Source organism: Eptesicus fuscus, chromosome 20 (assembly GCF_027574615.1).
Source record: "Eptesicus fuscus isolate TK198812 chromosome 20, DD_ASM_mEF_20220401, whole genome shotgun sequence".
Lineage (NCBI taxonomy): Eukaryota > Metazoa > Chordata > Mammalia > Chiroptera > Vespertilionidae > Eptesicus > Eptesicus fuscus.
The window spans coordinates 10,259,260-10,272,206 of record NC_072492.1 but is presented as its reverse complement, the minus strand read 5'-3'; the positions used below and the strand labels follow the sequence as shown (position 1 = coordinate 10,272,206).

Genomic DNA, 12,947 nt, shown 5'->3' with positions numbered 1-12,947 from the left:
GTGGGGGTGGGGTCGGTATAATTACTATTCTTACAGAACTTGGAAGTTTTATCATAGAGATTCAAAGTTTAGATTCTAGCAGTTCTCTTTAAGCTTTAAAACATCTGGTATTCACTCAGTGAATCTAGTCAATAAGGTTGTGAAAACTGCAGTGACAGATGCTACCAGACTTAGTGTGGCCATAACATCATAAGGTATTATGTAGAAACAAATATAATACTGTATGGAACCATACCTTAATACATTTAAAAAACTGGTATTATATATTTATCATGAATACTTAGTTACCTCTTATGGTCAAATTTTATGAATAATGTGGTTAAAAAAAATGTTTTTCACCCTCAATTAATGCTAGCTCTCCCCCCCGCCCCCATTCTAAGCCCCCCGGTGTAAGACCTTTCCCAGGTCTGAGGTGTAAGAGGAGGAAGAGGGGTTTGGAAGGGACAGCAGGGCGCCTGTGTTCTAGCTGGTCCTCCAGTCAGATGAGCAGAGGGACAAGTTCTCAAGCGAATGACATTTCCACTTTTGCTCATCTTAGCACGTCCTTCAGAGCCACACGCCATCAGTCTTGGCAACAGTGTGGGGAAGGGCTCTGGTCGGCACACCGCCCGCCCGTGACCCGCGAGGGAGGCCACCGAGGCAGGCAGCTCGCTCCCCTGAGCCTCACGTTGCTCAGGGCCCGGACCCGCCCAGGTGATGGGAGCGATGACCGGAGGGCGCGGACAGGAGCCTGACGCGTGCTGGCGCAGCACTGGTGCCGGGAGCGCCCCTCGCCGCGCCTCCCCACCACACACGCGGTTTCTGACTTCTCTTTGAGGAGAGCCGTGGATCCGTGAGCACCTGAGCATCACACACGACTCCGCTCCAGAAAGGCGCTGGCGAGGGCGGCCCTTGGCTGGCGTCAGGGAACTTAGATTTGGGAGGCTCCTGCGTTCTCCTGACAAACGGCTGGCTGAGCCTCAACCAGGGGCAGGAGCAGTGATCAGAGTCGAGAGGTGGGCCGGGGCCTCCCACTTCACACATTCGTGTGAACACTGGTTTATGCCCAACACCTGCTTTCCTCTGGATCTGCATTTTGGTCTGTGCCAGGCAGAGGGCGCCCGTGCCCTGCCCCAATCACCCCCCGGGCGCCCCTCTGGGATCCCCTGCAACACCCGCTGTGGGCGCCCGCAGCCGAGGGGCCAGCCCGCGCCCGCGCTGCTCTCCCAGGGCCTCGCAGGGACCTGTCCCTTTCCTCTCCCGTGCCCTTTCGCCGTGGTCAGTCTCCGCTGTTGGACCGCACGCCGGACCCCGGGTCTCCACGCCACACGCTGATTGCAGTGCAGCACATAATCACATCCTTTGCACCAACAGACACTACTGAACTGTTTTTACTGTTTGCACATTAAAGTTGTTTCCAGTTACATTCTCCTATGCACACTTCTGTAGTGGACATTCTGACTGGGATCTGCGTGCACATCCTTAATTATTTCCCCAGGACAAACCGCTAGCCGTGAATTCACTGGGCAGGTATTCATATTCTCAAGGCTCGTGGCACCAAACCTGCCACACTGTCCTCTAGAGAAGGCTGTGTTAACTTACACTCAACCACAGTGTAAAAAACTCCAGTTTCACAAACCTTCCCCAAGACCAGGTACAATTTTTTTTGCCCATTGTTCCTGCTCTCTTATTGACTAGACCCGTGGTTGGCAAACTGCGGCTCGTGAGCCACATGCGGCTCTTTGGCCCCTTGAGTGTGGCTCTTCCACAAAATACCACGGCCTGGGCGAGTCTATTTTGAAGAAGTGGCGTTAGAAGAAGTTTAAGTTTAAAAAAGTTGGCTCTCAAAAGAAATGTCAATCGTTGTACTGTTGATATTTGGCTCTGTTGACTAACGAGTTTGCCGACCACTGGACTAGACTGATGGAGAGGTTGAAGGTGTCCTTAAAACCAGTGAAAGAATACTTAGTTACCTCTTATGAGGAATCCGCAGTGTCTATGGTTCACTGAGAATTCACTAGGCTCGGGACAATTCGTGTTGTCTCGTTCCTAAGTACAGTTTAACTCAACCACAGAAACGCACAGCAGGGCCGCAAGCTGGGACGTGTAGGTGCGAGGCGACGCCAGGCACCGAACAGCCCATCAGCTGTGTCTGTCAGGGCCGCGGGGGTGCAGGGTGAGCTGAGCCACGGTGGGGCGGGGGCGGGTGGTCGCCTGGGCTCACCTGCAGTTTATTAGCTTTCTCGGCCAGTTCCACGCGGAGCCGGTCCCCCTCGGACACCTTGGCGTGGAGCTCCTGGACCTGGGCATCCAGTTTCTTCCTCTTGTGCTCAGACTCGGCCTTGACCTGCTGCAGCACCTTCACCTCACACGCCAGCTCCTTGTTGTCTGTCTCCAGGCCCTGCTTGTTCTTCTCCAGGTTTGCTTTGAACTAAGCGGGGAGGGAAACAGCACCTTTATTACACGCCGGGAGGCACCGCTTGCTTGTAGTCGGATTGTGCCTGACAGGGTGAGCCTGAATCAGCACTGAATGAATGAATGAAAACATGTGCTGTGCGGTGTGAAGATTGCTGTAGAAGGAACACACGTGTGCACACTGCTTGGGGTAGTGGGTGCAGACATTTAGGGGCTCACTGCACTGTGTAGTTTATCCTTGTCAGTGCAGGCTGGGGGCGACACCTGCCCAAAGAGTAACAGTTCATTCATGTCCTTGTTTGCAGCGAGCTCTGTGAGTCTCAGGTGGTTGACAAACGAGTGAGCGGTGTGTATGGTGCAAGGTGGTCACAGTAGGCTGGGTGTCCAGGGACGACAGGGCACATGGGATAGGCTTTCAAAGCCATCTAGTTGGGGGTGACATGGGGCTCTGTGGCCTTCCTGCCTGGCTCCATCTGCCTTCCCACTTACTAGCTGTGTGATCCTGGCTTAACTTTCTAACAAGACTGGGCCTCCGTTTCCTCGTCTTTGAATGAGAACGACAGAGACTAACCTACAGGGTTGTAATGAAGGTTCGAGAAGGCAGTGCACGTGACTGACGCACACCGTGACAGCACTTGGCAGCGACGGATACAAGCTAACGTGAATGTCAGTAACTGCTCCTGTTGTCGCTGTGTAAACTGGAAGGTGGTGTGTGGGCGAGAGGCGAGAACGCTGGGAAGTCGGGGCAAAGGCACAGAGCGCGGAGGAAAGGATGATGAGGCCTGGGAAACGCTGCCCAGGGTGGCTGAGTCAGAGGGAAAATGAAATCAGTTTCACCAGGATGGAACCAAGAGGGAACAATGGAACTAGGGGCAGCAATGTGTGCGGCGGCTTGAGGCCAGAGGCGGGGGCGTGGGGGTGGGGGGACAGATGGTGACCCGCTGGCAGCACCTGAGTGGGAGGAGGACCTCAACTGCCCAGGGGCTTGAGCCGAGACGTAGGAGGACGGGGAGTGAGGCGGCCCTGGGAGGAAATGTGCTTGGAGATGGCGCTGGGCCCACTGCTCTTTGGAGGAAAGCAGGGTGCCCTTAGAAAGCAGCCGCCACAGCGCCCTGCAGGGGCTGGGAATGGACACTCCGGGGGCGAGGGTGGGGAGGAGGGGGTCTGGCTGGCCCGGCTCTCCAGGGGCAGGGCTCCCTCACCCGCTTGGCCTGCTCCAGCTGCTCCGACAGCTCCTCCAGGGCCGACGCGTGTCTCTGCCTCATGTCCTGGATCTGAGCTTCGTGGTTCTTAGTTTCCTCCTCAAGAGCCTTCTTCAGCTCTGCCACTTCCTGCTCACGTTTTGTACTAGAGAAACGTATTTTAGAGAAAGCAGCTCAGAATTAGCCGACTAATTAAATTAAAAATTAATTTGTTATGTCCTGTGTGGCTCAGTGGTTGAGCACCAACCCACGAACCAGGAGTTAATGGTTCGATTCTCGGTTGGGGCACATGCCCAGGTTGTGGGCTTGATGCCCAGTAGGGGGTGTGCAGGAGGCAGCTAATCAATGACTCTCATCATTGATGTTTCTTTCTCTCTCCCTCTCCCTTCCTCTCTGAAATCAATACAAACATATTTTTAAAAAATCAAGAAAATGGTAAAAAAAAGTGATGCTTTAAAAAAAATGCTACAACAATCACTTTGGTAATTACTCGTGGCGCTATTTTCCAATAGGCTGGTGCGCCCCTCACTGTGGTGCGGGGAACCTTCCGGAAGCAGCCTGCTTCCCCTCCACAGCTGACCTACGCTGGAGACCCAGTGGGCATCCCTGAGGGCTCCAAACACAGGGCCAGGCCGCCTGCTGCAGCGCCAGCCACACTGCAGTGAGACCGGAAAGGGGGCGTCCCAAGAGGCTTTCGAAAGCTCAGGCGGTTGGAGGTCAAATCAGTCTGGACGCTGCACCTGAAAGCAGCAGGAGCCTCTCTGACAGGCGTGGGAACAGCTGCAGGCACTAACGTCCCCCCGGGCTGCCCCGCAGTGGCCACGCGGAGGCGGGACAGGAAGTCAGGAGGCAGGCGGAGAAGCTGAGATGAGTCACAGCAGGTCCCAGACCACAGACCTGGAATGCCCTGAGGTGCCCGGAGGCTTTATCCAACCTGCACTTACCGTCTGAAGATCACTTTAGTGTCAAATGCTTTTACTTGGCTTGCTGACTTTTTTATAATTTGTTACATTTGGGTAACTTGAAAAACCAATGTTATTTCACTAACTAGAAAAGCCTTCACCCCAAGTCACTCTTTTCTTGTTTTGTTAATCCTCACCTGACGATATTTTTCCATTGACTTTTTTAGAGAAAATGGGAGGGAGGGGGAGAGACAGAGAGAGAAACATTGATGTGAGAGAGAAACATCAGTTGGTGACCTCCCACACATGCCCTGACCAGGACCGGGAATCGAGCCTGCAACCAAGGTACGTGCCCTTGACCAGAAGCGAATCCAGGACCCTTCAGTCCGCGGGCCGATGCTCTGTCCCCTGGGCCGACTAGGGCCCAAGTCACTCTTTAAGTGGGTCGATCTGAACACCGTCTTTAAGCATATGGCTTGTCAACGATGGAAACCACTAAGCTAAGTGCCATGGTAACACCAAGAATTTAAACAGCTGTAACTTACAATCATCCTGAAGCACAGCTCAGCAACCTTGCTCTATATTAAAACCATTTCACTCTCCACACTAAACCAGGAGCCACTTAGAACAGTGACTTGCACACTGTCCTGTCTTTACTGGTGCAGTGGTGGGATCTAGAGGGCGGAGGTCAGCTGTGCCAAGAGAGAAGGGGCCCGGGCAGCTGCCAGCTCTGGGGTGGCAGGAAGCCAGACAAACGGAATCCGCAGACTCCTTGTGGTCCAGCCTCGCGCAGCCACGGTGCCTGGCGGTGAATATGCATTGGTCTGGCCTGTCCCCGCCGGTCTTCATCCCAAGTCTAAAGAGCTAAAATGCCAATGAAGATGGAGCCCAGTGCGGGGTCTGACTTGATGAACCCGTTCCTTTTATGCCAATCATGTGATACACAGCTGGGGAGGCAGGGCGTGGGGGTCCTTAGCCAGAGCGAAGGACACACCAACACTAGCACATCTGAGCTGCAGGCCACGGTAATCCTTCACAGCAGAATCTATAGTTGAGGACAGCCATGGTTTTAATTAACATGCATGCATTAATTGTACTGTCTTAAAAAATATTTTTTAAGAGTTGAATGGAAGAAATGATCAGAACGCCTTTTTCTATTGTGCTCAAAAGACTAGCTGAGAAGAAATAGTTCAACAGAGTCTAGTTCCGTGGTTTCCAAATTTAAAGAAAGCAGACATTTTAGAGAAGGCCAGGACTTAAAGCTCCTACAACAGGGTTACGCGCTGAGGTGGGCGGGAAGCTTCCAGCCTCAGATGGGCTCCAACTGAGACAGGGCCCTCTTTGGGGGCACAGCCTCCGTTCGCTGCCGTCTTAGGGATCCGTGGTAGGTCCCTGACGTGTTCCTAGGCTCACTCCCACTTCTCCACCACTGAACCCTCTCCTGTCGCCTGCAGCCTGACCTGTGTCCCTGCCCAGGAAGCCTGCTCTGCAGACTCGGGGATGTGGTTCTCTCCGGGTCCCGGCACCCAGGTGAGCACGTTGTAGGCTCCATCTTCCAGGGAAGGGCACCACTGGCTCCCCCCAGCACATCCTCAGGTCCTCCCACCTCTCTGACCAGCCGACTTCACCAACGATCCCTTGTCCTTGTTTTGCGCATAGCCTCCTCAGCATGATGGCCTACTCCACCCTGGGACAGCTGGCAGGCATGTGTGTGTGCACGCTCGCACATGCACTCGCGCACAATCCAAGCTGCCACCTGGCAGCTTGAATATTGAGGGGAAGCCGATGGTCAGGAAGGGGCCAAAACAGCAATCTGGGAGACGACATCTCGGCTTATGTGAGAATTCCACGGGCTGCCTAGCTCACCACTCGTGGCTACCGCTCTCCGTGGCTCTGTGGGCTGACACGCGGAGGCCGTGTGCAATGTCTCCAGCTGTGCTCCCTCGCCTGTGCTTGTCACTTCCTTCTGCCTGCACCTGGCGGCTGGCTCATCTGTGACAGCCCCGCCTCTGCCTCTGCCCTGAGTGCCTGTCCTCACCTTCCGTTCCTTGTCCTGAACACGAACCTCCCTCCCATCTATTCGCTTACCAGTGGCGCTGCCAGCAGATGGCGCCACCCGTGTATCTCCTCCTCTGGGTCTGTCCCGGCCAGTGCCTCCGGTCCTCTCTCCCACGTGGTCTAAGTCAGTCTCCTTCCAGCCGCTGTGGGTGTGTCTGTCTGTCTTCCCTTAGATACCCAGCACTGACTGGCTTTCTGATCACGGCTCCCTGTGCACCTCAGTCTGTCGGTCCATCCACCTACCCATGTGGCTGGCTTGCTTCTAACCACTGTTATTTTGTTACTGTTCTACCTGCCATTACTTCCAGGACGGAGAGAGGACACTTAAAATACAACATAAAGAACGCACACCAGCCCTGACCGTTTGGCTCAGTGGACAGAGCGTCGGCCTGCGGACTGAAGGGTCCCAGGTTCGATTCCGGTCAAGGGCATGTGCCTTGGTTGCGGGCACATTCCCAGTGGGGGGTGTGCAGGAGGCAGCTGATCGATGTTTCTCTCTCATCCATGTTTCTAGCTCTCTATCCCTCTCCCTTCCTCTCTGTAAAAAATCAATAAAATACATTAAAAAAAAAACACCCACGCACACCATCTCCTAAAGAGGGCCAGCCGGCTCTCATGCGGAACCCAGCGGGGCGCTGGCCCCTCACTCACCGAAGTTCCTGCTGAGCGGCGGTGGTGTCCAGCGTGTCCTCCAGCTCGGTTTTCAGAGCCTCCAGCTCCTCACTCAGGTCCCTTTTCTGCTTCTCTGCCTTGTTCCGTGAAGCCTTCTCAGATTCAAAGTCTTCTTGAAGTTCGGCAATTTGGGCTTGCAGCTCTCGCACGACTTTAAGGGCGTTGTTCTTGTGGAGCGTTTCATCGTCGCCCCTGTTAGAACAGCCAGGCCCGGGCCGCACTCAGCCGGGGCGAGGATGGGCTGTTCCCGTGAACCGCCCAGCACCTCTCCACAAGGAGACCCGGTTACACAGCCTCTGCCGTGGCACGAGGCCGGCGCGCTGCACAGGGCCTGCTCGGCAGGCAGAAGTACACGGGCAATGACCCGAAGGCCCGAAAGCTGGTTGGCAAAGCTAGAATCAGAATCGAACCCAGCCCCCTTTGCAAAGGGCTAAATATCTCCATTAAGAGATAAGACAATCACTTTAATGATTAGAACATAAAAAAATTCCCTATAAAATGTTATAATTAGAACATGGCTCAAGGCAGCAGTCTAGTCTATCAAACTGGTACCATCCTACAGAGAATCGTCAAATTCAAAGAAGTTCTTAGAACACACAGCAGAGACACGCCACCTCCAGGCCTCTACCTTACGCTCTCTCTCCCATTTTGTCTTCTTGTGGTGTGTGGCTGGGTGGTGGCAGATGCCTGACTGGGCGTAGTTGGGATGTTTGTGATGAGGGAGGGGAAGCTGACAGATGTGACAGTGAACGGTGAGAACTTTAATTTTAGAATCTAGCTCTCACCTCTGTAAATGAAAAGGCAGAAATCTGGCCAAAGTAAGAGTAACAGTGATAGAGGACAGAAAAATATGTTACAGATTTTGATTATAAACTCTAAGTCCTATGACCATGCAGCCAAATAGTTATTCTTTATAAAGAAATGAAAGTATTAGATATAAATGTATTTACTACATATGGTTTCCAATGGTCTAGAACTGAATAGCAAATTATGCTCCCAGTGTATGGGGTGGGTATCATTTCTGAAAAGTGATTTCTCTAAACTTCTCGAACATGCTGACGTGGATGGAAACCAAACATTTGCTGTGACACAGTCATTTTTTCTGCTGTGAATTTCCAAGGATTTCCTGAGGAGACTAGTGAGTTTCAGTGTGAATTCTGAGAATGGGTGAGGAGGTTTTCTTGCTGCCCTGACATAAATTAAGTGCTCCTGGGTTTTCAGGTTCGGATGCCACACCCAACAACACAGAAATGACATGTTCCCTCCCAGGGTTTGGGTCTGCACCTGGACATGGAAATAAAGCCCCCCCACATCCCCACAGGCTCTGGGGGCGGACCTGGCCAGCGCGCCCTGCAGCTCCTCCTCCTTCTTGGCCAGCTGCACCTTGAGCTCGTCGATCTGGGCCTGCAGCTCAGCGATCTGGTCCTGCAGGTCAGTCGTCTCGCCGTCCAGTTTCCTCTTGGCCTTTTCCAGCTCCTGACGGGTTTTCTCTTCCTTCTTTAAGCGTTCTTTAAGGCAAGACACAGATCTTCAGCACACTGAGGGACACACCAAATGAGAAACTCCAAATGCAAAACGATTAAAGTCGAAAAGAAGCCGTTTTACTTAAAAGCGTGTCCTTGCCTTGATAACACTGTACCAATGAGTCATTCAAAACCCATTAAATCAAACTGAAGGCAGGTCACTGGTGGGAGGAGGGTATTTTAAGGAAGAAGCTGGGTGGGTTCTAAGGACGTCCTTTCGCTGTTAGAGCGAAGCGATCAGAAAGCTCCTCATGGTGCGCCCTCCGCTGTGCCCAGGTTTGCAGAGGGCCCAGCCGAGGCTGGCAGTGTGTGCAACTGCCTGTCACCCACCCTTTCATGGGGAATCCCTGGTTGAACCAAGACAGCCGTTGCCACGCGTGAGGGAGAGAGGGCAGAGGGTTCTGCAGCTTTTCTGCCCTCCCCTCTTGGATTTGGCAATGCTTCCTTAATCAACGCCATCGATCTGTTCCACTCAGATGCCTTCTCACAACAACAGAACCTGTCTGCCTTTGTGCTCTCTCCAGTGGGAACCAAACGCTGAGGAGATGAGACCGAGCGTCGCAGGCGCATCACACAGGTGAGCAGGCACCTCTGCTGGAGGTGCACTTCCCAGCAGGGGACCATACACTGGTAAACGGCCTATGAAACTATTTCCTACGGCAGTGATGGCGAACCTATGACACGCGTGTCAGCACTGACACGCGTAGCCATTTCTGATGACACGTGGCCGCTGAGGCGGCCGCATGCCGAGGATGAAACATTTGCTGCTCCTGAGGATGAAACATTTGCGAAATAATGTTTTTTCCTCAAAGTGACACACTGCCCGAGTTATGCTCAGTTTTTTGGCGAAGTTTGACACACCAAGCTCAAAAGGTTGCCCATCACTGTCCTACGGCATCCCTTCTTTTGTCTATTCCAGGGGTAGGGAACGTCTGGCCCGCGGCCATGTAAGGCCCTCCAACTCACTTGCTCTGGCCCTGCCAAGGCACTAGGGGTGAGTTAATTAAGTGTTTGACCAAAGATAGCAGGGTAATTTGTAAGCTGATAATTTTGTATGGCCCTCGAATGATGTTATAAATATCCAAATGGCCCTTGGCAGGAAAATGGTACCCTGGTTCCCCACCTCTGGTCTATACTTAAAAAAAAAAAAGAAAGAAAGAAAAAAAAAAAAAAGACCGCAAAGCCCTAAATATTAAAAACAAACAAACTCCTTTCTCCTCCTTATAAAAGCGATGCATTGGAAAGCGTGACCACCCCTGCAGGACCACAGCCCTTCACGATGCTGGGCGTTAGAGGAGGCTCTTCCCCTGGTGCGGAGACGTCCGCGGTGCTAGCTGAAGGGAAGGTTTTCTATGCTCTTTCCAACATCCACCCTTCTCTCTCTCTCTCTCTCTCTCTCTCTGAAGAAAGGCAGAACTGATTTTGCAAAAAATCCCCAGGATTCCCTGACATATCTTTTGCCACTGGAGCGGGGCACTGTCACCCTCAGCAGTCTGTCCCTGCCAGGAAGCGGTGCACCTTCTGGATCAGACCCACCAAGTCCAAGGCCTAACAGCTCAAACATGATTCAGATCCCAAGTATGGCCACAAAGAGCACTGTATTTCACCACGGGACCTAATATTAAAAAGTGAATTAAAAAGAATAATTTATTGCTACTCTATCACAAATTGTTTTAATGAACACAAAACAAAGGCTCACTATTAGTAATCACCATGCATACTCTGCTATTCATGTTCCGATTAGAGTAAAATCTAAACATTCATTAGTCCCGGTACTACATTTTTCTAGCCCCAAACACTAACCTTCTAAATCCGAGATCATCACTTCTTGCTTATTCCTGATTTTGGCCAAGTTTTTTGCCTTTTCTTCCTCTTCAGCCAGCTGAGAGGAGCACTCAGCAATGCGATCCTCCATGAGTTTCTTTTCCTGAACAGAAAAAACTGCCTCAGAAAAGGCATTCCAAGTAACAACTGGGGTTTGGTATAACTTAGAACACAACTGGCCCTGCCTCCCCAACAGGTCACATCCTCCAAAGGGCGGAGGGCTCATCATCTTGGTGCTGACCCCTCAGGGCTGGCCCAGCCGCCGGCCTTCAGGTTCCCACAACCAGTGCTGACGAACGAATGCTTGGACACACGGGACAAGTCATCGATGAATGATCGACTTGCACAAAATGCACAAGATAAAAGTCTAAAGGACTATAAGGATGCTTAGTAGATTTGAAACATTAAATTGCTACTGTGTCTTTAGAAACCTATACAGGTAGAGACTGAGGGAAGATGAATGAATCTGAAATCTCTGTAGAATTTTTTGTTTAAAGCCACTTTCATGACAGCATCCACATAAACAGTCCACATGCTAAAGCAGCTCTGAAGGGAAACATCCGTACTTTGATAAACTTGGAGTTTTGGTCCTCAAGAAGCAGAATCTCCTCCTCCATCTTTTTGATTTTCGCCTCGGCCGTCACCTTCTCCAGCTGCAGCTTCTGCCGAGCCCCTTCTTCCTCGTCCAGCTGCTCCTCCAGGTCCTGTGAACACACGGTCAGCCTCGCACCTTCCCACCAAACCCGGCCACATGAATAACCAAGGAATGCATCGGGAAATGCCGATTTGTGAAAAATCAAACAAAACAAAAAACCCACAAACACCAATTTGTGATGCTCAGAATGGCAAGGATATATGTGTATATATATCTATTTGTTAATCCTCACACAAGGATATTTCCCCATTGATTTTTAGAGAGTGGAAGGGAGGGGTAGAGACAGAGAGAAGCATCTATGTGAGAGGGACACATCAATTGGTTGTGTCCTGCACGCACCCTGATTGGGGCTGGGGATTGAGCCTGCAACAGAGGTGCATGACTTTGACTGGAATTGAACCTGTGACCTTTCAGTCCGTGGGCTGACATTATAACCACTGAGAAAACCAGCTATGGCTGGCAAGGATCTTTTTAAAAATATGAAATGCAGTTATATGAAACAGACATTCGTACGAACCGCAGGTTAACGTTCAAACTGGGTCAATCCTTCTGGAAGGCAGCACGAGAACGTGCAGCAAGCTTTGAGAGCAAGATTTCTGTTAATTTGCACTCAGATGTCGAGTGTGACTCGACACAGTTAGCATTAGAATAAAGGAATCGAGAAAAAAGCAAGCGAGTGCAAAGCGAGTGTCAGGAAATAGTAACGGATGTGATTCATATAAAAAAATGAAATTTAAAAAAAATTGATTTTTAGAGAGAGAGGAAGGGAGAGAGACAGAAGGACAAAAACACTGACAGGAAAACATTGATCTGTTGCCTCCCATATGCACCCAGACCAGGAATTGAACTCGCCACCTTTTGGTGTATGGGGTGATGCTCCAACCAACTGAGTCACACCAGCCAGAGCTAAATACGTGTAATATTGAGGAACTATGAACACACTATATAAAAGTCTTGGTAAATAAAAGTTGGCATATTTATAAAATAGAATAACATATAGTAATTAAAATTCATATTTCTGAATTAGTGACACAGGGAAATATGAATAGTATAGAACTACATCAAACACATACTTAGCTGTGTCTACTCTACATGTTTGGCCAAAAGCTGAGAGAACAGAAGATAACAATTGGAAGAGGAGAGGGCCTGGCAGTGGGCTGCTCCGTTCAAGCGTGCCTTTCACAACACAAGCACGTCACCAAACTGGGTGGGCGTCTGGTGTTTGCACATACTTTTATCATAGCAGGCTCCTCTTTATTTCACGCTCTGACATTATCGCACACAATAACATACACATGATTGAACAAGGTTGTACATACAAAGCAATGTGCGGTCAATTTAAGAAAGTGTCAAGGATAACTTTGGCTAAATAATTTATTCATGGTTGATTCTGAAATGAAACCCTTGCACAGACTAACGTTTTACTGTGTAAACTTCAAACAGATATGAAGGGCCCGGAGCAGCACAATGAGCCCCACACCGATGCAGCAGCCCCGCCTTAACAAGCATGAGCTCATGGCCACCCTCACTTCCTCTGTCGCCTCCTCCCTTCTCCCCAGCATTATTCTGAAGCAAATCCAAAACACATTTCATTGGGAAAAACCAGGCAGTAGGTATCACTAAAAGATAAAGGCCACTTAAACATACATTAGTTTGTTTGAATCAAAATCCAAATAAGGTTCGCACATTGGGATCAAACCTCAGAGAAAAAAGAAGT

At 50.8% G+C, this 12,947-nt stretch overlaps 1 protein-coding gene across 3 annotated transcripts in view; it reads right to left on the bottom strand.

Annotated features, from left to right (window-relative positions):
- Nucleotides 1–12,947, bottom strand: part of MYH10 (myosin heavy chain 10) — a 139,598-nt gene that overhangs the window by 18,603 nt on the left and 108,048 nt on the right. For all 3 annotated transcript variants that reach the window (XM_028128303.2, XM_008153468.3, XM_054709468.1), the window contains 6 exons: nt 11,142–11,279; nt 10,555–10,678; nt 8,565–8,736; nt 7,208–7,420; nt 3,597–3,741; nt 2,204–2,410 (listed from right to left, as the gene is read on the bottom strand). In XM_028128303.2, the coding sequence (XP_027984104.2) occupies nt 2,204–2,410; nt 3,597–3,741; nt 7,208–7,420; nt 8,565–8,736; nt 10,555–10,678; nt 11,142–11,279 (999 nt within the window). The remainder of the gene's footprint in view (nt 1–2,203; nt 2,411–3,596; nt 3,742–7,207; nt 7,421–8,564; nt 8,737–10,554; nt 10,679–11,141; nt 11,280–12,947) is intronic.